Here is a 26743-nt window from a genome sequence, read left to right as displayed (position 1 = left end):
GAGACCACACCACACTCTTTCGAAGGTCTTTATTTTCCTCCACCTTTCCTCACCGAACATCAGAAAAAAGAGGAAGAGTTTAGGCGGGACCGTGTCTTTTGTCGCGAATGTTGCTCCCCCATAAAAGAATGTACAGAAACAGAAAAAGAAAAGTTACACCTGACTAGTCTTATAAATGTCATAAAAACAATAATTTTGTGGAATTATACACAGCCAAATTAACCTTTGTTACATGTATTATTCCTAAAACAAAAATTAAAGTTGAATCTTAAACTGAAGTTATTTACTTAAATAAGTGAACAGAAGTGGACCCAGTTCAGAACCCTGTGGAACCCCAGAACTGACTCTAGCTTCATTTACATGTACAAACCCAAAGAACTTTAGACTTTTATGTATTATTCCTAAAACAAAAATTAAAGTTGAATCTTAAACTGAAGTTATTTACTTAAATAAGAGAACAGAAGTGGACCCAGTTCAGAACCCTGTGGAACCCCAGAACTGACTCTAGCTTCATTTACATGTACAAATCCAAATAACTGACTTAAATCAGTCTTAGACTCTTATGTATTATTCCTAAAACAAAAATTAAAGTTGAATCTTACACTGAAGTTATTTACTTAAATAAGAGAACAGAAGTGGACCCAGTTCAGAACCCTGTGGAACCCCAGAACTGACTCTAGCTTCATTTACATGTACAAACCCAAAGAACTTTAGACTTTTATGTATTATTCCTAAAACAAAAAATAAATTTGAATCTTACACTGAAGTTATTTACTTAAATATTCTCCCCCATTGAGTTCCTTGTAAAATCGCGTTTTTAAGGAGAATGCTGTCAGATTTCCGGTGGTTTCTCTCCGTCTCTGGGCGGTGATGCAGTGGAAACACACTGACGTCGCTGTGCTGAACTCCTCACTGTAGTTAACCCCCTTTGTTCCGGTTTATCCTGACTAATTCAATGTGAACCCTCCCGGAGCTGCGGCGGATGGAGTCTCCCCTTCAGGCCGGATCATCAGACGCATAGACCGGCCCCGGCTGGACGCGAATCTCGCCCTCCGCGCAGGATTTTTTATTTTTATCGGGAGTATTTTCTGGATTTTTGTGGCGCCTCCGGACCGAGGTGTTTCTTGATGCAGCGGAGGCCCCGAGGAGCAGGGCTCGGACACCGGGGAAGCAGAGGAGGTAGGTCGGCTGTGGAACCACAACACACTCCCGCCTGTGTGCGTGTAGCTGTGCGTGTGAGAGAGAAAGCTGTGTGAATCTTTTTGTCTGCATGAAGGGACGCGTGTCGCTGCTGAAGGCACACCGCGACCTCTCGGTGAGGATTTAATTGTGGCAAACATCAGGTGTTTTGTGTTTGAGGAACAAGCTAGCTGCTGCTAGCAGCTGCTAGCCTCGTAGCATTCTATTGTCACCGCTAGTCGGGCTAACGTGCTAGCAGCGGGGGAGCTCTGTAAGTCCGCGGTGATTTTTAGCCCTGGTCTCCGGATTTAACACATCGGAGGTTCGTTGTGTCTCGTTTCGGTTGATTGAACAGCGCTGTTTCGTGATTAATTCCGTGCCGTTTCGCCGCCGTTGACTCTTTATCGTCCCGTTAGCATGCTAATGCTAAACAGCGACGTTACAGCCACTGTGAGCGTTGAGCTGCCTGTTAGCTTGTTAGCATGCTAATGCTAAACAGCGACGCTACAGCCACTGTGAGCGTTGGAGCTGCCTATTAGCTCGTTAGCATTAGCTTCCCCCTCAGGTTGCAACACCGAGAGGAATCAAAATGTCTCCTGTGACTGTGGCGTTCTCCGGTCAAACGGACGGGTGGAGGGCAGCGGAACCCGGACTAAAATGGGTTTTTAAACCGTAACGTTACTAGTTGCGTGCGTGTACGGGCGTGCACGCGTCCACCGGGTCGGTGGTTCAAAGCTGAAACCGGTTTGAACCCGAATTAACGTCGTTGGAACGTTTATTTTCAACGGTTTTACTCGTTGGTTTTTAAAACGGGCTCCAGCCTCGGCTCTTCAGGGTAGAAACACTTCATGGTTTTAAACGTTTTGTCCTGAATGCTGCCGGCTGTTAAACATTTATTCCAACACATTTAATTCCAGCTTGTTGGTGCTAAACAGCTGTTTAAGATCCAAGTGAAACATTTAGAGTGAAATAAGCAGAAGAAGAAGAGCTCCAAACACACATCTGTAGGAAAGGTTCTGAGGAGCAGCCCTCAGTTCCTGGTGTGTTTCCAGGAAAACAGGAAGTAGGTGCAGTGATTTACTGAAAGGAAAATCTTCATGGAACTATTTTCAGTCAGACTGTGTTATCTTTGCTGTTTTTCACAGATGCAGCTAAAGAAATGGGAACAAATGATGTGTCTCTGTGACAGGCTGCTGGGAACAAAGTGCCTAAAGATCCAGTTTAAAATGTGGACACAACACTGGTTCATCCCTTGAGTTAGGAGCCTTTTTCCTGCCTGAATGGTTCATAGCTCAGAGTTAAGTGGCTTAACAAAGAAAAAACACATTCCTCTGAACTAAAAATGGATGAAAAAGGCAGAAAATGTCCAAATAAAAGCTATCGATCGAGACCGCTGTAAAATATTACAGAAAAGTCCGGCTGCTTGGAAGGAAAATGTAAAGAAATGAGATCTAGATCAGGACTTCTGCTCCATCTTTTGTTTTCATGAGTTTAAATTTATTTACTTTATCTGTTCCATCCAATAGATTTGAATCACTTCCTTAAAGGGATATGCCACCCCCAGGCCAAATTAAGTGTATCCCCGCATTCCCGAGACATAAATAAGTGTGTGGGAGCGTTTTCCTGGCGACCCAGGCATTGTCCGTATCACAGCACTGACCACTGCTTGGTGTATTCGAGTGCAAATACTGTGTAAATCTACACGGAAGGCTTGTTTTGCTCATGTCGGTTTGGGAACTAGTTTCCAGTGCGGACAACACACTGGTAAATCAAGTAAATTAATTCACGTTGGGCGAAATATTTCGATTGGCGACGCTAGCATGTATGTATTACGCGCAACCAAGCAGTGGTCAGTGCTGTGAGATTCGGACAATGCCTGGGTCGCCAGGAAAACGCTCCCACACACTTATTTATGTCTCGGGAATGCGGGGATACACTTAATTTGGCCTGGGGGTGGCATATCCCTTTAATTTTGTTGCAAAACAACGACTTTTAAGTCATCATTTACCCCTTTTTTTTCAGTATAAAAGCATTAACTTTCCTCACATTTGTCCTGCGGGATCGTTTGAATCTTAACTAACTGAACATCAGTTTTTAATCTTGAACTTTTCTGCAAAAAGAACAGTTTTATTACTCATGTTTAGGTCCATTTTATTTGTCCAGTTTCCTCAAATGTTTTAAGGACACACTACACACTAGGGATGTCGAAATTTAAAAAAAAGTCTTGACCGACCACTGAGCCTCATTAGTCGATTAAAGTCGGTCACCGAAAATTCTATAAGTGCCATTTATGATATCTGTGTCCTGTTGCGCGTCTTTCTCTGCCGCGTGGAACAAGTTATGCCCCCATTTTAGACTGGTTAGGCTCCCATCACACAATCAATGTTAGTTCGTGCCCTTGGTATTAAACATTTTCCCCAATCATTGACCACTAGTTCTAGGCGTACTTGTGGAGGAATAAGGGTTTTGGGTAGAAAAATAATTGCTGTGCCTGCGCAGACACGCACAGCCACACATTACGCGCAACGGCGCCCTTCCAGTCACGGTACTTTTTAAACACGAATCAAACGCGGCACCGAACTCGGGCTGTTAAAAGCCCCCGTTACAAAGTCACAAACGGAGAACGGTGCATTTGGCGGTGTTACAGGAAAGTAGGTCAACCAATGACTTGGTTAAAAAACTGCGCAAACAGGACCCGTCATGTACGGCGTAGAAGTTGTCATAGCAACCGGTGTAAGAGAGGACCTCTGAGGAGGGCGCTACGTGGATCTGCTGCGGTTGTTCTTCCATCGTGGGATGGCTCATGCTCACATAACATTTCTAAAGATATAGTGAGGTTTTTTTTTTATTTTATTTTATTTTATTTTTTAAACCGACGGCAGAAAAATTCTAACCGAACCACATAGATTCGGTCAACCATCGGTCATACGGTCATCGGTTAACATCCCTACTACACACCATGCTGAGATATGCCAAGTTTTCAGCACAGATGCAGCTAAAGAAATGGGATCAAATGATGTGTCTCTGTGACAGGCTGCTGGGAACAAAGTGCCTAAAGATCCAGTTTAAAACGGCTTCTTTGCTAAGTTGGACCCAACACTGGTTCATCCCTTGAGTTAGGAGCCTTTTTCCTGCCTGAATGGTTCACAGGTCAGAGTTAAGTGGCTTAACGAAGAAAAAACACATTCCTCTGAAGATGCTCAGGGACAAGGACTGGACTGAAGATGAGGGAAGAAGCAGAAAATGTCCAAAGAGAAACTCTGAGAGAGCTTCAGGAAGCTGCAGAACTGCTGATCAGGACACTTTAAAGGTTACAGGAACAGGACTGTAACTCACAATGGTTATAAAACACACAGATTATACTAAAAACAGTATGTTCATTGGTGTAATTAGTTTAATTTTAAGTAAAAAGCAGATCTTTGGAGTTGGTCTGTGTGAAGTTAAAACGGAGAGTTTAACTCTTTAAAGTGAAGGTGAATAATTATTAATAAAGATTTGATGTTAAATCAATGAGGAAACAGCCTGAAGACAAAATGTCTGAAACCTGCTGAAAGAGGCTCAGGAAGAAGCTCCTGATAGAGGAATAACAGCTGGGTCCATGTTCTGGGACCATGTTCTGGGGTCCATGTCTGGGACCATGTTCTGGGGTCCATGTTCTGGGGTCCATGTTCTGGGGTCCATGTTCTGGGGTCCATGTTCTGGGACCATGTTCTGGGGTCCATGTTCTGGGGACCATGTTCTGGGGTCCATGTTCTGGGGTCCATGTTCTGGGGTCCATGTTCTGGGACCATGTTCTGGGGTCCATGTTCTGGGGACCATGTTCTGGGGTCCATGTTCTGGGGTCCATGTTCTGGGTCCATGTTTTGGGGTCCATGTTTTGGGGTCCATGTTCTGGGTCCGTGTTCTGGGTCCGTGTTCTGGGACCGTGTTCTGGGGTCCATGTTCTGGGGTCCATGTTCTGGGACCATGTTCTGGGGACCATGTTCTGGGACCATGTCTGGGCCCCCATCAGAACTGACTCAGACCAGTTTCTGCTGATGTTACCCAGTCCAGAGCTATAGAGTAATACAGAGTTGCGACACGCTCTGAAGTCGCCGCTAGGGCTGTCACGTGGTTCATGTGAGCCTCCGGAGTTCCAAACGTCACAGCGCTGTCAGTCAGTTTGAACGGGTCTTAGCGGGATGGAGCACAAAAACGATAACTTTAACATTTACGACGCAATTTTCTGTAAATATTGACCCATAATGTGCATTGATCACTTTACCGATCACCGACTTATCAACGTTTTTCTTTTTTGGAGCACAGAGACACATTTATCACCATTTTAAATGTTAGAGGGTACCCCTGCATGCTAGCAGGGGGCAGCTACCTCGTCCTCCTTTATACTGAAACATGCCAGAGGTCCAGCTTACCTTCAGATCTACATCCTCCAACAGAGCCTGATGTTACTGTCTGTTCCCAGGATTTACTCCTGTTGGCCCAAACACTCCATCTGTAGAAGATGTCATTCAGTCTGTCTGTTCTCTCTGGTGTCAGATGGACAATGAGCCCCCCCGCAACCCGATCCACGGATTCAGCGGGTATAATGGATGGATGGATTAAAACATGAATTAAACTTTTTTGGTTAAAACCATATTAATGACAAAATAAATGTGTCAGTTGTGAAAAAAAAATAAACAAAACAGATTTAAACCAAACATTTTATTATGAAATGTCATCATGGAAAATGGAAAACAAGCCTTAATAGAGAAGTTATTTTACTGCTATTCATACTGTTGGGTAGATTAATCTGCAACAATGAACTGTATTTGATCAAATTTAAGGGTTTGGACATTGTAGAAATCGGCTGAAGCCCTAATAAGGGTTGATCCATGGCAGCAGCGAGCACCACATCTGCTGACCTCCCTGACAACAACAACAGAGAAATTAATAAATTCATTATCACAGCTGCGAAGTCATGCCTGAAAAAAAACTTACTTAATTAAAGACCAGTCAGCTAATGCCTCACTATGCCAAAAATGTTGTAATTTAATCAATTTACCGGAGAAAATACGTCAGAAATACCAAAAATGTATTAAATGTATTATTACTATAGGCCTATATAGTATTTTGGTAATGTTTTAAAACCTAACAATCAAAACAACTTTACATAATGTCACCAGACAATAAAAAGTTACCGGACTTTAGTGAAATAATCACGTTAATTACCTCACGTTAGCCTCCGTTACCAAGCTTTAAGCTAGGTCCCTAAATCATTACATTTTTAACATCAACATCGACATTTCATGCTAACCAAATGTAAAAATAACGATGTCTAAGAGTATACTTCTGATAGATAATGCTTAAAGATGTAAAAAATGTTTAAAATGCTGTTATTTTATTAACTTACCAGTAATTGTTTTAATAAGCTCTGGAGATGGTGACACTGATATTTTGTCATCCAGATTTTTAATATTATCCAGTAGCTGTTCTTGATTTTGTTTTTTATATTTATTTAAACTAGCAGAGTATGATATAATCTGTCCCTAACAACAGCTTTCATTGTTTCCCAAAGTAAAGAAGGAGATATAGAATCTGAGTTATTATTTTTAAGGAAATTATCAATTGCTATTAAAATGATGGACTTAAATGCATTGTCATTAAGCAGTGCACTATTCAACCTCCAGGGGGGGGCGTGTTTTTTGTAAGAGTTTAAAGGAGAGATCAAGGAGCAGTTTGCATGATCTGATATGACTATGGCTGTGTATTCTGTGTGAGTGACAGCTGGTAAAAAATTGCTGTCAATAAAGAAGTAATCTATTCGTGAAAAACTTGTATGAACTGGGGAATAAAATGAAAATTGTTTTTTATCAGGGTTAAGGAAGCGCCATGGGTCCACACCTCCTATTTGTTCAGTGAAAGTTGAAAAAGCTTTGGCCATTTTAGAAGGGGAACACTGCCTATTGGAGGACCTGTCCAGTGATGGATCTATTGCACAGTTAAGGTCACCTCCCAAAATAAGTTGATGACTGTTAAGATCTGGAAGAGCTGACACCACCTTTTGTAAGAAATGCTTCATCATCCCAGTTGGGTGCGTATAAATTCACAAGAGTAACTGCTACATTATGAAGAGAACCTGTAACTATAAGGAATCGGCCTTGACTGTCGGTTATTATCTTATTTGGGCTGAATTGAACTTTTTTATGGAGCCGAATAGCTACACCACGTGTTTTATTACTGGAATTGGAATGAAAACATTGACCCACCCATGATGCCCTCAATCTATGGTTATCCCTAGTAATTAGATGGGACTCCTGCAGAAAGGCTATATCCGTTTTAAAATGTTTTAAATGAGATAATACTCTACCCCTCTTAACTGGGCTATTCAGCCCTTTAACGTTCCAGGACACAAACCTCAAGCTTGCCCCTGAGCCTTTGGTGATTTTAGCCATACCCGAAGGTCAAGCATGTAAAATGGCAGTGTTTGGCCATGACTAGATATTGAAAGGGGGAGGGGCCTAGTATGAGTGAATATGGACAACATAAACATATGGATAAGAAAATGGACATAAAACAAAAACATCTCAAGAAATGTAGTGAGGACATACCTGCCCACAACCCACCCACCCCTCCCATAAGATAACCCCACACACTCTCGGAACAGAGAGTGTATAACCTATGTAACATTCCTAAGCATGTTCTCAGAACTAGAACTAGCAGCAGGATTACACAAAACGTACTTCCAGAGGACATTACTCACTTTTCTTCTACTTATACTTTCCAGGGAGCTCCAAATAATAATTTTTAAATAATCATAATCATAATAATAATGGGTAATAAAAAAAAAACAATGAAAATAATAATTTTGTGCTGAAATTGCAAATAGGCCACTGTACTATGTCAGTACACTTTTCAATTATTACGGATAAAAACAAAGCAAATGAAAAATAAATAAGTAAATAAAGTAGCCTATGCTTAAATTAGGTTACATTTAAATGGGACTCAATCACAACGGGGAATGCAGTTACATCATCAATTCAGAAACCAAGTACTAGAAAAGGTTATAGTTTTGCAAATGTTAAACATCTGGGGGTGAGACCAACCTTGTTCTCTTCATCATAGCCTTGGCTACTATTAAGATATGTTGATACGCTGGTCATAAAAGACCTTGGCTTCTTGTGGAGTGTCAAAAAAATAGTCCTCGTCTTGGAATGACACGTAAAGTCGGGCGGGGTGGCGCAGCTGAAACTTCACGCCTTTCCGATACAGCGCAGTCTTGATTCCATTGAATGATGCTCGTCGTTTGGCCAGTTCAGCACTCATATCCGGGTAGATTCTCAGCTCGGATTCGCGGTAGGTTATCTGATGATTCCTGGCCCACCTCGGCATTTTCTCCTTCTCTTGAAAACGGAGGAACTTCAGGAACTTCAAAATAATTCCTTCGTTAATAATTGGTCACACAGAACTTTATTGTATTAACCCATAAGAACCCAGACCCATTTCTACTTAAATTAAAATTAAGGGGGTTATAACAGACTAAATAGACCACATAGAACCCATTTCAGAATTTTTTTCCAAAATACCACCCCCCACTGTCAGAGATCTGTAATGTGACATATATGTCACATTGGGAGTTAAGAACCTGGATAATTTCTCCATCAAGGAAAATGATGGGGGACGTAAGGATGTGTGACACCTGTGTGGGTGACACAGGTGCAGCTTATCTGCAGATTTTCACATCTTCATTGTAAACAAATGAATAACATAGCTAATTACACTGGTGGGACTGTTCAGCTGTTTCAGACTGATACCTCCGGTTCAGGCTGGTCGTCATCCTCAACACGCACTTCTCTTTTTCAATCGCGGAAAATATTTTTCAATACTCATCTGGATTGAAGCAGCAAACATTCAGTGTAAGAGTTTAAAAAAAAACTACTTTATTTGATTCACAGCTGATAGTGTTTTGACCTCGACAAACCCAACTACATTTTTTTTTTACGGCAAACTTGCGACTAGTTAACTTTATAAAGAAGGCGTAATCGCTTGTTTGCTATGGGTCGGGACGGGACAACATTGTATTAAAAATATAAAATATTTTTATAGGACTTTTTAATGTGCGATTTTATAAAGGTGCACGTGATACCAACCTTTCGTGAATTTCGCCAGCCGTCTTCTTTTGGTTGAGCCAGAGCTATAGAGCTAATCTAAGCTAGCAAGCTTCCACGCTTCCAGGGAAGCACGGAGGAGAGGGGCTGTGTGTGAGTAGGCTATGCGAGAGAGACGCGAGGGACAGAGAGACTGAGGTAGAGCAGGGAAAGGAAATGCAGCTTAACGAATACGAGTATTTTTTAAATAGCGTTTAAAAAAAAATAATAATAACGAAACGCAATATGTGGCGGCCGGTGTATAGTCTGTGGCGCACCGCCACAAATTAGTCTATGTGTGGGAAACACTGAACTTGACAAGGAATGCCCTGGGCTTCTCTGTACTGTCCGAATCACCCGATCTTCGGAGGGCGCGGTGCGCTCTCTCTATCTCCGGGGGGCTGCTAAAGACACCCGGGCCCGTCACCTCCATTAGCAGATCAGACACGAACTTAGCTAGGTCTTGACCCTTTTCACAGCCTTCGGGCACGTTGATTATCCTCAGATTCGAGCGCCGAGATCTTCAACTTTATCCTGTAGTTTGGTACACTGTTTTTGGAGAGTTTTAATGGCGGCCTCCATCTCCGTGATTTTTTTTCAAAGTTATCCCCAGCCAAAGCTTCCGTTTGAGTGAGCCGGCCATTGAAAGATGACACTTCTTGTCCGAGTGAACCAACTGATGATTTGAGAGATTCCGTTGCCTTATTGATCAAAGCCGCCACGTCGTTCTTGAAACTTTCGCGCTGACCATTGAGTAGAGTTTCAAGGTCACTCGTGGTAATCGGGCTGTCATCAGGTTTCTCAGTACACCTTGCTTCTTTCGCCATATTTGCTAGCTTAGCTGAAACAGTGGGTCGCTTTCCACCTTTCCCTCTGCTCATGACGATTGTTCAATAAGCTGCTGTGCGACTCAAATGAGTCAAAAGTGTCCCACGTTAGGTTATCCAAACGTAAACCAAATAAAACAACGAGCAAATTTTGTTTATTTTTCTTTGTTGTATGAAAGTTAACTGGAGCCCCCTTTCACACGTCTGCTCGCTAACTCGTCATGCCGGAAGTCTCCAGTAATTGTTCTTGACGAGTAATTGAGGTTAACGGAGCTGCGTCCCTTGTTTGGAACTCTGGCGTCTCCGTGACCCACGTGACTTCCGCATTCCTTTCTTTCTATAGAAGTCTGTGGGAGTGTCGCCACTCTGCTCAGCCCAGCTCAGGGTCGTCATAGATACCTTCAAAACTCTGATTTCTGGTTCTACGGGAGGAAACTGAGTGATTCAGAGACAGAAACTGATCAGAAATCGATCAGAACTATCAGCTCTGACATGTTTTTAGTTTTTAACTGATTCTGAAGCTGCTGAAAAAGTTACATTCTGATCATTTCTCTCATGTTTCCAGTCCGTCTGCAGCTGATACTGATCATAGTTCCAGGTGTTCCTCTGCTAAATTCCAACGTCTGGGCGGTCTGAACCGGTCTGAACCGGTCTGAGAATCAGTGAAACTGACAGCCGGTACAGCAGGTGGTCACGTGACTCAGGTGTGTTGGGTTGTTTTTCCTGTTTGGTCACATGGTTCCTCCTCTGTGTGATCACCTCTGATCAGTTTTAACATCTATTGATTCATTCCTCAGGGAACACCTGCTCTGACTCACCTGTGATCAGGTGGAAACTTAAAGCCACGCCCCCTTAAAGCCACGCCCCCTCCTCCTGAGTCAGTCAGAGCCTCTTTCTGAAAGAAAGTAAAATATCACGTGTTCTCACAGGTTTCTGATGACATGTTGAAGGTCGCGCTCTGATTGGTTAGTATGTATCAGGACCTTTTAAATGCTGCTTTCAGTAGATTTAATGTGAGATTTTCATGTTTTAACATGAAGATTCGGGTCAAAGGTCGTTAAAACAGGAAGAACTGGTTCCAGATCTTCTTTCTAACTTCTATGTTTGAAGCACCTTTATTAACTCCGTAACTCCGGGTGCTTTAATGAAGGAAAGAACGCTGTTTCCCTGGAAACGTTCACAGGAATGAGGTCTGGATCAGAACTTCTGGTTCTGTAGCAGGAAACTTTCAGTTTTCTCATCTTTTTGAATGTCAGGCGGGTTCGGCTGTGACTCGGGTTTCTGTTTAACGACTCACTGACCTTCCAGGAACTGGAACCAGTTCGGCTCCTCGGGTTTAAACCAGTTTGGGTTTGAAAGGTTTGTCCTGTGACCGGTTCCCAGGCGGAACACGAGCCGAAGGTAGTTTGTCCTGTGACCGGTTCCCAGGCGGAACACGAGCCGAAGGTAGTTTGTTCTGTGACCGGTTCCCGGGCGGAACACGAGCCGAAGGTAGTTTGTCCCGTGACCGGTTCCCAGGCGGAACACCGAAGGTAGTTTGTTCTGTGACCGGTTCCCAGGCGGAACACGAAAGGGAGTTTGTTCTGTGACCGGTTCCCAGGTGGAACATCGAAGGTAGTTTGTTCTGTGACCGGTTCCCAGGTGTAACACCGAAGGTAGTTTGTTCTGTGACCGGTTCCCAGGCGGAACACCGAAGGTAGTTTGTTCTGTGACCGGTTCCCAGGCGGAACACCGAAGGTAGTTTGTTCTGTGACCGGTTCCCAGGCGGAACACCGAAGGTAGTTTGTTCTGTGACCGGTTCCCAGGTGTAACACCGAAGGTAGTTTGTTCTGTGACCGGTTCCCAGGCGGAACACCGAAGGTAGTTTGTTCTGTGACCGGTTCCCAGGCGGAACACCGAAGGTAGTTTGTTCTGTGACCGGTTCCCAGGCGGAACACCGAAGGTAGTTTGTTCTGTGACCGGTTCCCAGGCGGAACACGAAAGGGAGTTTGTTCTGTGACCGGTTCCCAGGTGTAACACGAAAGGGAGTTTGTTCTGTGACCGGTTCCCAGGTGTAACACCGAAGGTAGTTTGTTCTGTGACCGGTTCCCAGGCGTAACACCGAAGGTAGTTTGTTCTGTGACCGGTTCCCAGGCGGAACACGAAAGGGAGTTTGTTCTGTGACCGGTTCCCAGGTGTAACACCGAAGGTGGTTTGTTCTGTGACCGGTTCCCAGGCGGAACACCGAAGGTAGTTTGTCCCGTGACCGGTTCCCAGGCGGAACACCGAAGGTAGTTTGTCCCGTGACCGGTTCCCAGGCGGAACACCGAAGGTAGTTTGTCCTGTGACCGGTTCCCAGGTGGAACACGAGCCGAAGGTAGTTTGTTCTGTGACCGGTTCCCAGGCGGAACACCGAAGGTAGTTTGTTCTGTGACCGGTTCCCAGGCGGAACACCGAAGGTAGTTTGTCCCGTGACCGGTTCCCAGGCGGAACACCGAAGGTAGTTTGTCCCGTGACCGGTTCCCAGGCGGAACACCGAAGGTGGTTTGTTCTGTGACCGGTTCCCAGGCGGAACACCGAAGGTGGTTTGTTCTGTGACCGGTTCCCGGGCAGAACACCGAAGGTGGTTTGTTCTGTGACCGGTTCCCGGGCGGAACACGAGCCGAAGGTGGTTTGAAGATAAAGGTGCATTCTTCACCAGCATGTCAACATTTTGGTTGGTGGCTCATTTCTTACTGGATGCTTACATGCTGTTGCAGCAGGGGCTGATGGGAAATGTAGTTTGTAACTGCTGATTAACTCAGGAACCGTCTGTCTGTCTGTCAGGAGTCTGTGTGATTGGACCCGGTTCTGTCGACCATGAACCCTCTGAACCAGATGAAGGCTGGACTGGCCAACAACCCTCACAGGTACACACAAAGGTACACACACAGACACACGCACACACACACACACACACAGGTGTAGACACACAGGTACACACAGATACACACACAAACACACACACACACACAGGTACACAGGTACACACAAAGGTACAGACACACGCACACACACACACACAGGTACACACACACAGGTACACACACTCACAGGTACACACAAAGGTGTACACACACATGTATACACACACAGGTACACACACGCACACACAGACACACAGGTACACACAAAGGTACACACAGACACACGCACACACACACACACACAGGTGTAGAAACACAGATACACACACACACACACAGGTACACACACACAGGTACACACAGGTACACACACACAGGTACACACAAAGGTACACACAGACACACGCACACACACACACACACAGGTGTAGACACACAGATACACACACAGGTACACACACACACAGGTACACACACACAGGTACACACAGGTACACACACACACACAGGTACACACACACACAGGTACACACACACAGGTACACACACAGGTGTACACACACACAGGTACACACAGGTACACACAGTTACACACACACACAGGTACACAGATACACACAGGTACACACACAGGTGTACATACACACAGGTACACAAACAGGTGTACACACACACAGGTACACACACAGGTGTACACACATACACAGGTAAACACAAACACACAGGTACACACACAGGTACACACGGGTACACACACACACACAGATACACACACAGATACACATACAGGTACACACACACACACAGGTACACACACAGGTACACGTACAAATACAAGTGTACACACACACACAGGTACACACACAGGTACACACACACAGGTACACGTACACATACAAGTGTACACACACACACAGGTACACACACACAGGTACACACACAGGTACACGTACACATACAAGTGTACACACACACACACAGGTAAACACACACACACAGGTACACACACAGGTACACACACAGGTACACACACACAGGTACACACACACACAGGTACACACACACAGGTACACACACAGGTACACGTACACATACAAGTGTACACACACACACAGATACACATACAGGTAAACACACACACACAGGTACACACACACAGGTACACACACACAGGTACACATCCACAGGTAAACACACACACATACAGGTACACACACACAGGTACACACACACAGGTACACATCCACAGGTAAACACACACACATACAGGTACACACACACAGGTACACACACACAGGTACACACACAGGTACACACACACAGGTACAGTGGATTGTTTGACTCTGAAAATAATAAAAACTTGTTTGTCAGAGTCTGAAATAATAATGATATTAACGGATGCTTATGGTTTGTTTGATGCTGGTTTGTGTGCAGTGACGGCTCGTACCCCTACGACCCCTCCAGCTGGCAGCAGCCCACCAATCAGCCCACAGGGTCCCTCTCCGTGGTCACCACTGTGTGGGGAGTGACCAATCCCTCGGCCAGCCAGGTGTGACATCGCCACACGGGAGAAACCATTTGATGAATCCGGCTCTTTTCTCTCTTCTTTTGTAACCTTTGAGGTGTTTTTCTGCTCAGGGCCTGGGTGGAGGGGTGATGGGGCCCGGGGCCAACCCCGGCGGGGGACCCATGATGCAGGGCCCCGGCGGACCGGGCATGGCCGGCGGGCCCGGAAGCTACATGGGCCAGCCGGGCTACGGCGAGCCCAGCAAAGGCTACATGAATCAGGGCATGTACGGCCGGACGAGTGGGGGCTACGGTGGAGGGCCGGGGGGCTACACAGGAAGGTGGGTGTTGGTCATTTGTTGGTAACCGGTTCGTTTAACGCAGTTTTTACTCATTAAAAAGCTCCGAAACGCAGTTTTTAATCATTATGAAGCTCCCAAACTGAGTTTTACTCATTAAAAAGCTCCAAAACACTGTTTTAACTCATTATAAAGCTCTGAAACGCAGTTTTTAATCATTAAAAAGCTCCGAAATGCAGTTTTAACTCATTATAAAGCTCTGAAACGCAGTTTTTAATCATTAAAAAGCTCCGAAACGCAGTTTTAACTCATTATAAAGCTCTGAAACGCAGTTTTTAGTCATTAAAAAGCTCCAAAACACTGTTTTAACTCATTATAAAGCTCTGAAACGCAGTTTTTAATCATTAAAAAGCTCCGAAACGCAGTTTTAACTCATAAAAAAGCTCAGAAACGCAGTTTTTACTCGTTAAAAAGCTCAGAAACCCAATTTTTACTCGTTATAAAGCTCCGAAGCACAGTTTTAACTTGTTAAAAAGCTCCGAAACGCAGTTATTACTCGTTAAAAAGCTCCGAAACGCTGTTTTCTGCCTCCAACATTTATATCTCTGTGATTTAAAAGAAGATTTTCCAAACATTAGATTTATTTCGGCTCAGAAAACGAGCTGAAATGTTGACCTTTGACCTCCGTCTGTCTGCAGCTACCCATCGAACCCCGGAGGCTCCAGAGGCTCCGCTGACTTCACTCAGGCTGCGGCCGCCGCCGCCGTCGCTGCCGCTGCCGCCACGGCAACCGCTACCGCCACGGCAACTGTGGCCGCCATCCAGGAGAAGCAAAACCAGGAGATGAACTACGGACAGGTGAGCGGAGGACGGCGCCCCCTGCTGGATGCCTCAGGCGGTCCCGATAAATAAGTGAATCCTCGTCTGAGGTTTTATAAAGAAAACTTTAACTTTAATCACCTAGTTTACATGTGGTGACATCACTAATGACATCACTGATGACATCACTGGTGACATTCTGAACATGGAGACAACGTAATTTTGTTTTATTCAGGGGGCGGGGCTTATTTCACACTATGGCTGTTCGAAACCGCATACTTCTACTAACTTTCTGAGTTAGTATGCGAGTTTGAGTATGCGAGAAGTTCCCGGATGCATACTAGATTCTCCGAAATGTTGGGTATGCATCATGAGGTTACTACTCATACTCAGTAGGGCTGTCGCGATAACCGCAAAATGCAATCACCGCGGTGCTGAGAGGACCTCCGCGGTGCGTGTCCAGGCCACCGCCACCACCGCACGCCCGCTTGCACGCGCAGAACTCGAGAAACTAAAAGAGTTTTTAAGACTGCACAGTAATAATTATACATTGTATATTCCCCGCAAGGCAGGAGAAACACATTAACACAGCTAGGTGCCGCGTTTCTGTCGTCATCTTTGCATATAGGCACCGCACACGCACACACGTCTGCATGCCACTCGTTGTGGTCTCATTCTCCCTCAGCAGCTGATATTACAAGAATATGCCTACTCAGTGTCGTAGCAAGTTAAAATAAAATGCAGTGGCCTACCTTTATCTCGGCTTTACTCCTCTGCCTAGTCCGGACACTTTATGGCTTTGAATCTTCCCTTATCATCCATGTTTACCGTTGTAAATGCGACCGTCTAATATCAACAAAAAACTAGCTTCCACAGAACCACAGCTTGGTGTGCACATTTGCTGTTGGGAAATACCTGATCATTTCAACAAAACTGTGTAGGTGAAACGTATTCTCAGAGTAGTTTGTGAATTGTCTGTTCGCGGAAACAGTTAAAGTTCAGCTTGGGTTGGTTGGTCGGCGGCAGTCTGTTAAAAACAAAAACTGTATCCCGGACACGTGAGCTCAACTGCTGCACTGATCTGCTTCGTTTTTCTCCGTCATTACTAAACGAAACGTGCGCAGGTCTGCAACAGTGTTGATATTTGCCATGTGGCACTGGCAACAATGCAGAACTGGGGTATGCGCTGCTTGATCTCCGCTATGTTGGTCTGTGAGCGAGTAAATGACAGGCAAAGCAAAGTGAAATGTCAGAATCGCTGGGGAAAAAAGACGGATTATGCGCTCGATTTTCATCTAACATTGCATGTCGTGGAAAGTGCGGTATGCGATATCACCGCATACCGCGCTGTTGAGCGGCTATGAGTCACCGCGGTGGGAATTCCCTCACCGCGACAGCCCTAATACTCAAACTACCCAGGCCAAGATGCAACGTAACGTGACGTCGCCGATCGTCATTTCCTGTCAAAACGGTAGCTACAACGAGGGTAGGTTCACTTCCTGTTTTCAAAACAAAAGCACCAATTGTATTGTAATGGCTTTCCCTATGATAAAAGGCAACGGGTATTTTATTTTGTGAAAATAACAGGAAGTGCATTACTCACTGCGGCTAGCTTTAGTAGCGCCGAATTCGTGGGAACAAAATTGTAAACAGCCGGTATTTTGTCAGGTTTTCAACACGTTGGGGATCTAAACGACTACTTTCTCTTCTGAAAATGTTTCAAATGTTGCTAAAGTTTACAGAGTTTAGAGCTTAAGGGAAATCAGCTTCAGGCCGGCTGATTTCGGCTCGGGCAGGAGTGAAATGCGTTGTGGGTAAACGCTCTGCATACTGTCTGATCGATGAGTATGCAGTATGTAGTATGTAGTATGCAGTATGTAGTATGCAGTATGTAGGATGGAAGTATGTAGTATGCGGTTTCGAACACAGCCATTGATTGCGCTGATAAAACATTTATTCTTTCTTTTAACCTTCTAAACTCTGGAGGTTTTGTAGGAAACAAGATTAAATGAGTTTAAAGAAAACTGGTTCTGAGTTACAGCTGTACCACGTGGTCACATGATCGGCGTCATGTCAGCTGACCGTTAGTATGTTCATTGTTGTGTCTCAGATGGGGGGTCCGGCCTACAGCAACCAGTTCATGGCCCATTCGGGCCCCCGCGGCCCTCCTGGGATGGCTCCTGGGGGCATGGGCCCCGGCCCCACCAGGGGTCCCCCCTCGATGGGCCCCATGTACGGAGCAGGGGTCCCACAGAGGGTCCCTCAGCATCCGAACTACGGCCCGGGACCACAGCAGGGGCACATGAGGCCGCAGCAGGGCCTCAAGCGGCCCTACAACTCAGAGGTGGGGCCCCACGTCCACCCAGATGTTTTCATCTGTGCACGCCGCCCTCAGCTCGCCACACGCTCAGTTTGTCCCCGTTTTGTCCTCAGTCGTTCCAGGGAATGCCTCAGCAGTACGGCGTCCCCGTCGGCTCCGGCGTCATGCCCGGCCATGGCGGCGGCGGCGGCTCCATGCCGGGCTCAGGGGGAGGCGGCCACGCCGGGCCCGGCCCGTACGCCGGCCCCAACATGCAGTACCACCCAGGTATGATGCGTCCCTCTGAATCCAAACGTTAAAATCTGTTGTTAAAGGTGAGTTAAGACGACGTATCACACGAGCCTGTGTCCCTCGTCTCAGCGCCCACATTCGGGGTGTAAAGTGCATGTTTGCAGTTTGCAGTTTGATTTGAAAATCAATTAAGAAACATCAAATATTTGCTCAAAGTTTGGAATTCTGAGACCTGGTGACCCAGTTTCCTGACTTTCTGTCCAGCTTCCAGCTGCAATAAAAGCAGAAATGAAACAAGTGACCTTTGAAACGTGTTCTGATGCAGTAAAGATCGCACAGAACTGTAAACGCATCACAGGTGGTTGGTTCTGATGTACCTGTGAATAATTATAATAATAATAGAATAATAATAATGTATTTTTCTTTTCTCTTTTTGTTGATAACAAAGCTAAAATTCTGAGGTACAGTGAAGTGACTATAGCGACTAAAACAGTTCTTTAAATTTTATTTCTTCTTATTTATCTAATTATTCTTAAAAAAAAATCAGCTTTTAGTAAATAAATGGAACTTTTTTTAGAAGTTTTACTGTATATTTTATGTTATTTTTGCAGTTTGGATATTAAAGACATTATTTATTATTGTTATGTATTAAAAACTATTTGTTTTGATTTAAAATAATCTCTAAATTTTTTATTATTTGGGTTTTTTGGGGGAAACCATTGAAGTACCTGTGAATAATTAAAGTATTTTTATTTTATTTGTTGATAATGAAGCAAAAGCTAAAATTCTTGGGTACAGTGAAGTGACTACAGCGACTAAAACTGTTCTTTATATTTTATTTCTAATTATTTATCTAATTATTCTTAAAAAGAAAATCAGCTTTTAGTAAATAAATGGAACTTTTTTTTAGAAGTTTTTCTGTATATTTTATGATATATTTGCAGTTTGGATATTAAATACATTATTTATTATTGTTATGTATTAAAAACTATTTGTTTTGTTTTAAAATAATCTATCATTTTGTCATTATTTGGGTTTTAAACATGTCTGCCGTTATCTTTTCGGTTTCGCTGCAGGTCCTGGTGGACCAGGCCCCGCCCCCCATCGCTCTGGCTCCTCCCCTTCCTATCAGAGCCATAAAATGCCCCTCCCACAGTACTCCCCCTCCGGCCCCCCCAACGCTCAGTACTACAAGGTGAGCAGACAAAGTGTTAATGATGGATTTTAGCCCCAGAACAATCAGATTAATGAGCTAACTGTAACGTGTTGTTTCAGCAGGACCAGTTTAATGGTCAGGGTGGAGGTTTGAACACTTTGCCAACAGGGGGCGCCGGTGGTGTCTACAGCTCCTTCAACCAGCCGTCGGGGGTAAGATGAACTCTGTGTGTGTGTTCGTTAACTCTGCAGAGAAACTGGAATTTAATTAACCTGTAAAAGTTAAATAAGACGTCAGTTTAACAGAAATATTGTGAATTTAACACCAGAAACCACCCTCAGGCACATTTCTGCCTTTATGATGACATTTCTGTCTTTATGAGGACATTTCTGTCTGCTTTATGAGGACATTTCTGTCTACTTTATGAGGACATTTCTGTCTACTTTATGAGGACATTTCTGTTTGCTTTATAAGGACATTTCTGTCTTTATGAGGACATTTCTGTCTGCTTTATGAGAACATTTCTGTCTGCTTTATGAGAACATTTCTGTCTTTATGAGGACATTTCTGTCTGCTTTATGAGAACATTTCTGTCTTTATGAGGACATTTCTGTCTGCTTTATGAGAACATTTCTGTCTTTATGAGGACATTTCTGTCTGCTTTATGAGGACATTTCTGTCTGCTTTATAAGGACATTTCTGTCTGCTTTATGAGGACATTTCTGTCTGCTTTATGAGAACATTTCTGTCTTTATGAGAACATTTCTGTCTTTATGAGGACATTTCTGCCTTTATGAGGACATTTCTGTCTGCTTTATGAGGACATTTCTGTTTGCTTTATGAGAACATTTCTGTTTGCTTTATGAGGACATTTCTGTCTGCTTTATGAGGACATTTATTTTCTACTTTATGAGGACATTTATTTTCTACTTTATGAGGACATTTCTGTCTGCTTTATGAGGACATTTATTTTCTACTTTATGAGGACATTTATTTTCTACTTTATGAGGACATTTATTTTCTACTTTATGAGGACATTTATTTTCTACTTTATGAGGACATTTCTGTCTGCTTTATGAGGACATTTATTTTCTACTTTATGAGGACATTTATTTTCTACTTTATGAGGACATTTATTTTCTACTTTATGAGGACATTTCTGTCTACTTTATGAGGACATTTATTTTCTACTTTATGAGGACATTTCTGTCTGCTTTATGAGGACATTTATTTTCTACTTTATGAGGACATTTATTTTCTACTTTATGAGGACATTTATTTTCTACTTTATGAGGACATTTCTGTCTGCTTTATGAGGACATTTCTGTCTGCTTTATGAGGACATTTCTGTCTGCTTTATGAGGACATTTCTGTCTTTATGAGGACATTTCTGTCTACTTTATGAGGACATTTCTGTCTACTTTATGAGGACATTTCTGTCTGCTTTATGAGAACATTTCTGTCTGCTTTATGAGGACATTTCTGTCTACTTTATGAGGACATTTCTGTCTGCTTTATGAGGACATTTATTTTCTACTTTATGAGGACATTTATTTTCTACTTTATGAGGACATTTCTGTCTACTTTATGAGGACATTTCTGTCTGCTTTATGAGGACATTTCTGTCTTTATGAGGACATTTCTGTCTACTTTATGAGGACATTTCTGTCTACTTTATGAGGACATTTCTGTCTACTTTATGAGGACATTTCTGTCTGCTTTATGAGGACATTTCTGTCTACTTTATGAGGACATTTCTGTCTACTTTATGAGGACATTTCTGTCTGCTTTATGAGGACATTTCTGTCTTTATGAGGACATTTCTGTCTTTATGAGGACATTTCTGTCTGCTTTATGAGGACATTTCTGTCTGCTTTATGAGGACATTTCTGTCTGCTTTATGAGGACATTTCTGTCTGCTTTATGAGGACATTTCTGGCTTTATGAGGACATTTCTGTCTTTATGAGGACATTTCTGTCTGCTTTATGAGGACATTTCTGTCTGCTTTATGAGGACATTTCTGTCTGCTTTATGAGGACATTTCTGTCTGCTTTATGAGGACATTTCTGTCTTTATGAGGACATTTCTGTCTTTATGAGGACATTTATTTTCGTCTTTATGAGGACATTTATTTTCGTCTTTATGAGGACATTTCTGTTTGCTTTATGAGGACATTTCTGTCTGCTTTATGAGGACATTTCTGTCTGCTTTATGAGGACATTTCTGTCTGCTTTATGAGGACATTTCTGTCTTCTTTATGAGGACATTTCTGTCTTCTTTATGAGGACATTTCTGTCTTCTTTATGAGGACATTTCTGTCTGCTTTATGAGGACATTTCTTTCTGCTTTATGAGGACATTTCTGTCTTTATGAGGACATTTATTTTCTGCTTTATGAGGACATTTCTGTCTACTTTATGAGGACATTTATTTTCTGCTTTATGAGGACATTTCTGTCTTTGTGAGGACATTTATTTTCTGCTTTATGAGGACATTTCTGTTTGCTTTATGAGGACATTTCTGTCTTCTTTATGAGGACATTTATTTTCTACTTTATGAGGACATTTATTTTCTACTTTATGAGGACATTTATTTTCTACTTTATGAGGACATTTATTGTCTACTTTATGAGGACATTTCTGTCTGCTTTATGAGGACATTTATTTTCTGCTTTATGAGGACATTTCTTTCTGCTTTATGAGGACATTTCTGTCTTTATGAGGACATTTATTTTCTACTTTATGAGGACATTTATTTTCTGCTTTATGAGGACATTTCTGTTTGCTTTATGAGGACATTTCTGTCTGCTTTATGAGGACATTTATTTTCTGCTTTATGAGGACATTTCTGTCTTCTTTATGAGGACATTTATGTCTTTATGAGGACATTTATTTTCTACTTTATGAGGACATTTATTTTCTGCTTTATGAGGACATTTCTGTTTGCTTTATGAGGACATTTATTGTCTACTTTATGAGGACATTTATTTTCTGCTTTATGAGGACATTTCTGTCTTCTTTATGAGGACATTTATGTCTTTGAGGACATTTATTTTCTACTTTATGAGGACATTTATTTTCTACTTTATGAGGACATTTCTTTCTGCTTTATGAGGACATTTATTTTCTGCTTTATGAGGACATTTCTGTCTTCTTTATGAGGACATTTATGTCTTTGAGGACATTTATTTTCTACTTTATGAGGACATTTATTTTCTACTTTATGAGGACATTTCTTTCTGCTTTATGAGGACATTTATTTTCTGCTTTATGAGGACATTTCTGTCTTTATGAGGACATTTCTGTCTGCTTTATGAGGACATTTATGTCTTTGAGGACATTTATTTTCTACTTTATGAGGACATTTATTTTCTACTTTATGAGGACATTTCTTTCTACTTTATGAGGACATTTATTTTCTGCTTTATGAGGACATTTCTGTCTTTATGAGGACATTTCTTTCCGTCCTGTTTTCTCTACATGATATAAACATCCATATATTGTAAATCCATTTAACTGTTGGCAGAAATTTAATGCCGGGACATTTTGTGTCTCCATCGCAGCCTGGACGGGGGTTGCCTGGTTACCCATCCTCCCCGGTTCCTGGGAACCCGACCCCTCCCATCACCCCCAGCAGCTCCATGGCGCCGCCCTACATGTCGCCCGGCAACGACGTCAAGCCGATGCCTTCTTCCTTCCTGCCGGACATCAAACCCAACATGGCCAGTCTGGCCCCTCCCCCTTCCACAGGTACGCTCAGGAACGCACTCAGGTGACGGCGGGGTCGTTCAGAAGCAGATTATTACAGAATATCATCAACGTTTAACCTTAAAATAACACAAAATTAACAAAAAGGTCTTTATTGGAGGGAAATGTTCCAAATGATTCACAGGAAGTGTTCAGCGTGACGACTTCCTGTCCACAGGTAACCCCAGTGACGACCTGCGGCTGACCTTCCCGGTGAGGGACGGCGTGGTCCTAGAGCCCTTCAGATTAGAGCACAACCTGGCGGTCAGCAACCACGCCTTCCAGCTGAAAGAGTCGGTCTACAAAACGCTCATAATGAGGTGAAAACACAGCCAGCTGAGCCGAGTTTCATGGTTTCTAACCAAAACTTTAACATTTTATTTATTTTAGTTAGTTTTAACCCTGAAACGCACTTCTGGAAACAGTTTAAATTTAATCTGAAATGTTTTATTTCTGTAAATCTAGAAATATCTTAATTTAATTAAAGTTAAAGTTGATATTCTCACCTGAAAGGAAACAGAAATTTAGTTTTATTAAAGATAATTTATAACTCACCGTAAGTTAGAAAATTACTGTTTTTGTTCAAATACTTTAGGGTGAAAAAATTATGGAGAACTGAAACCGCCGTGCTCAATAATATATAAATGCCTAAATAAATCAGTAAATGAGCGATAAATGCGGCTAAAATTAAATGAAAAATGTGTTCCTGAAATCTATAGATCGTGAAAGAAATCAGATTTCTGCTTTAATTTAATCTCGTTGTTATTTATTTACTTTTCCACAGTTTCCAGTTTTATTTGTTATTTAAAATGGAAAATATTGAATTTATTTCGTTTTGTTTGTTACTGTACTTATTTATTTATGCATTACTTCCCTTTATTGATCTATGAACTTCTCTGTTTATTTACATTTCTTTTTGCATTTCTGCGTCATTATGCAAATTAGGGGGCGGAGTTTCAGATGAAGAAATAAATTAAATATATTTCAGTTGAATAACAAATTAAATTAAAAAAAAACAGCAACATTAACACAAATTTGAATGAATGCAGTTTAATATTAAAGCATAAAATTATCATGATATAATCTTATTATTTAACCTTTTATTTACTTTGGATTATGGCACTTTCAGTGCTCCGTAGATAAAAAATATTCCGGATCTTTAAAAGCTTTTTATTTTCTATAAATGAACCCTGGAATATAACTTTATGTGCTGTTTTCCTGTGTTTTAGACCCGACCTGGAGCTCCAGTTTAAGTGTTACCACCACGAGGACCGACAGATGAACACCAACTGGCCCGCCTCCGTCCAGGTCTGATCCTCCTCGTTGTTTACGTTTCATTTGAGATCAATCAGCTGGTGATCGGAGGCCATGTTTAATCTCAGTTAATCCAAAAACTCTGTCATTTATATGATTTTTACTCTTAAAACTTCAGGTTCAGTAACTTTTTTACGTGATTTGACTGATCTGTGCTGAATAAGTCGCCTTTACTTTGAAATTCCCCGATCAGTTTTATCCATTTATTCTTGTCTGTTCAGTAAGATAATGAAGCAAAGCGGTGTTATAAATATATAAATAATATGTTATAAGCCGTGCTGCTGGAAGGCGTTCTGATGTTAAGCTCCTCCCCTTTGGCCTCCTGCAGGTGAGTGTGAACGCCACTCCTCTCACCATCGAGCGCGGTGACAACAAAACTTCCCACAAACCTTTGTACCTGAAGCAAGTCTGTCAGCCGGGCAGGAACACCATCCAGATCACCGTCACCGCCTGCTGCTGCGTAAGAACACACGCACACGCACACGCGTGTTCATGACCTCATTCATGGGAAACTTCTGTAAGACGAGGTTTAAGAAACAAGATAATCGCACTAAATGAAGAAAACACACATTTAGGAAGAGAAAACATCAAGCTCCTCCCCCTAGATGGTGGAGCTCCTCCCCCTGAATGTTGGATGGTGGAGCTCCCCCCCCTAAATGTTGGAGCTCCTCCCCCCGAATGTTGGATGGTGGAGCTCCTCCCCCTGAATGTTGGATGGTGAAGCTCCTCCCCCTAAATGTTGGAGCTCCTCCCCCCGAATGTTGGATGGTGAAGCTCCTCCCCCTAAATGTTGTAGCTCCTCCCCCCGAATGTTGGATGGTGAAGCTCCTCCCCCTAAATGTTGTAGCTCCTCCCCCCGAATGTTGGCTGGTGGAGCTCCTCCCTCTGAATGTTGGAGCTCCTCCCCCCGAATGTTGGATGGTGGAGCTCCTCCCCCTAAATGTTGGAGCTCCTCCCCCCGAATGTTGGATGGTGGAGCTCCTCCCTCTGAATGTTGGAGCTCCTCCCCCCGAATGTTGGATGGTGGAGCTCCTCCCCCTAAATGTTGGAGCTCCTCCCCCCGAATGTTGGATGGTGAAGCTCCTCCCCCTAAATGTTGTAGCTCCTCCCCCCGAATGTTGGATGGTGGAGCTCCTCCCTCTGAATGTTGGAGCTCCTCCCCCTAAATGTTGGAGCTCCTCCCCCCGAATTTTGGATGGTGGAGCTCCTCCCCCTAAATGTTGGAGCTCCTCCCCCCGAATGTTGGATGGTGGAGCTCCTCCCCCTAAATGTTGGAGCTCCTCCCCCTAAATGTTGGAGCTCCTCCCTCTGAATGTTGGAGCTCCTCCCCCCGGATGGTGGAGGATGAGAATGATTAAATGAAACAAAAGAAGGATTTTAACCCTGCAGCTCCTCACTAACCCACCTGTCTGTGTCCTCAGTCTCACCTGTTCGTCCTGCAGCTGGTCCACCGCCCGTCGGTCCGCTCGGTGCTGCAGGGTCTGATGAAGAAGAGGCTGCTGCCTGCAGAGCACTGCGTCACCAAGAGTGAGTTCCTCCATCTTTTCCAGCCGGCCTGGATCAGGTTTTAAGTTTTAGTAGAAGAAGAACGCGAGTTGTTCTGTTGTCTGTTCAGATGTTATTCAGTTAGTAATCAGGCAGAACTCAGTTTTTAATGTTTTTATGGTGAACAACCTGATGCTGGAGGAAGATTATCAGGAAAGTTTCTGATTTCTTTGCTGCTCTTTGGTCATTAAGAACCAGAACTGTGAACCATTAACATGTCATCAAGGAGATCCTGACGTCACTAAGCTCCTCCCCCTCACTCTGACAGCAAACCTTTATCAGGATGTGAAATGTTCGGCTGTGTTCCATATTGCATACCGCATACCGCATACTGCATACTCATCGATCAGACAGTATGCAGAGCGTTTACCCACAATGCATTTGGCTCCTGCCCGAGCCGAAATAAGCCGGCCTGAAGCTGATTTCCCTTAAGCTCTAAACTCTGTAAACTTTAGCAACATTTGAAACATTTTCAGGTGAGAAAGTAGTCGTTTAGATCCCCAACGTGTTGAAAACCTGACAAAATACCGGCTGTTTACAATTTTGTTCCCACGAATTCGGTGCTACTAAAGCTAGCCGCAGTGAGCAACGCACTTCCTGTTATTTTCACAAAATAAAATACCCGTTGCCTTTTATCATAGGGAAAGCCATTACCATACAATTGGTGCTTTTGTTTTGAAAACAGGAAGTGAACCTACCCTCGTTGTAGCTAGCTTGAAACTGCCGTTTTGACAGGAAATGACGATCGGCAACGTCACGTTACGTTGCATCCTGGGTAGTTTGAGTATGAGTA

The 26743-nt window shown here is 43.2% G+C and overlaps 1 protein-coding gene across 4 annotated transcripts in view; it reads left to right on the top strand.

Annotated features, from left to right (window-relative positions):
- The first annotated feature begins 925 nt into the window (after positions 1–925).
- Positions 926–26743, top strand: part of LOC142381789 (zinc finger MIZ domain-containing protein 2-like) — a 31324-nt gene continuing 5506 nt past the window's right edge. The window contains exons 1-14 of one of the 4 annotated variants that reach the window (XM_075467012.1): positions 926–1179; positions 12935–13017; positions 14449–14563; positions 14653–14861; positions 15518–15677; positions 17749–17982; positions 18072–18225; positions 19266–19384; positions 19465–19557; positions 22908–23094; positions 23270–23411; positions 24321–24399; positions 24734–24865; positions 25827–25932. In XM_075467012.1, the coding sequence (XP_075323127.1) occupies positions 12968–13017; positions 14449–14563; positions 14653–14861; positions 15518–15677; positions 17749–17982; positions 18072–18225; positions 19266–19384; positions 19465–19557; positions 22908–23094; positions 23270–23411; positions 24321–24399; positions 24734–24865; positions 25827–25932 (1780 nt within the window). In that variant the 5' untranslated portion in view covers positions 926–1179; positions 12935–12967. Of the gene's footprint in view, positions 1180–10813; positions 10834–12934; positions 13030–14448; positions 14564–14652; positions 14862–15517; positions 15678–17748; positions 17983–18071; positions 18226–19265; positions 19385–19464; positions 19558–22907; positions 23095–23269; positions 23412–24320; positions 24400–24733; positions 24866–25826; positions 25933–26743 lie in introns of those variants that run through there. The other 3 variants (XM_075467011.1, XM_075467009.1, XM_075467010.1) reach the window with 3 other exon arrangements.

This window comes from Odontesthes bonariensis, chromosome 6 (assembly GCF_027942865.1).
Source record: "Odontesthes bonariensis isolate fOdoBon6 chromosome 6, fOdoBon6.hap1, whole genome shotgun sequence".
Taxonomy (NCBI): domain Eukaryota; kingdom Metazoa; phylum Chordata; class Actinopteri; order Atheriniformes; family Atherinopsidae; genus Odontesthes; species Odontesthes bonariensis.
The sequence above is the reverse complement of the archived record's forward strand: the minus strand, read 5'-3'. Positions and strand labels throughout refer to the sequence as shown.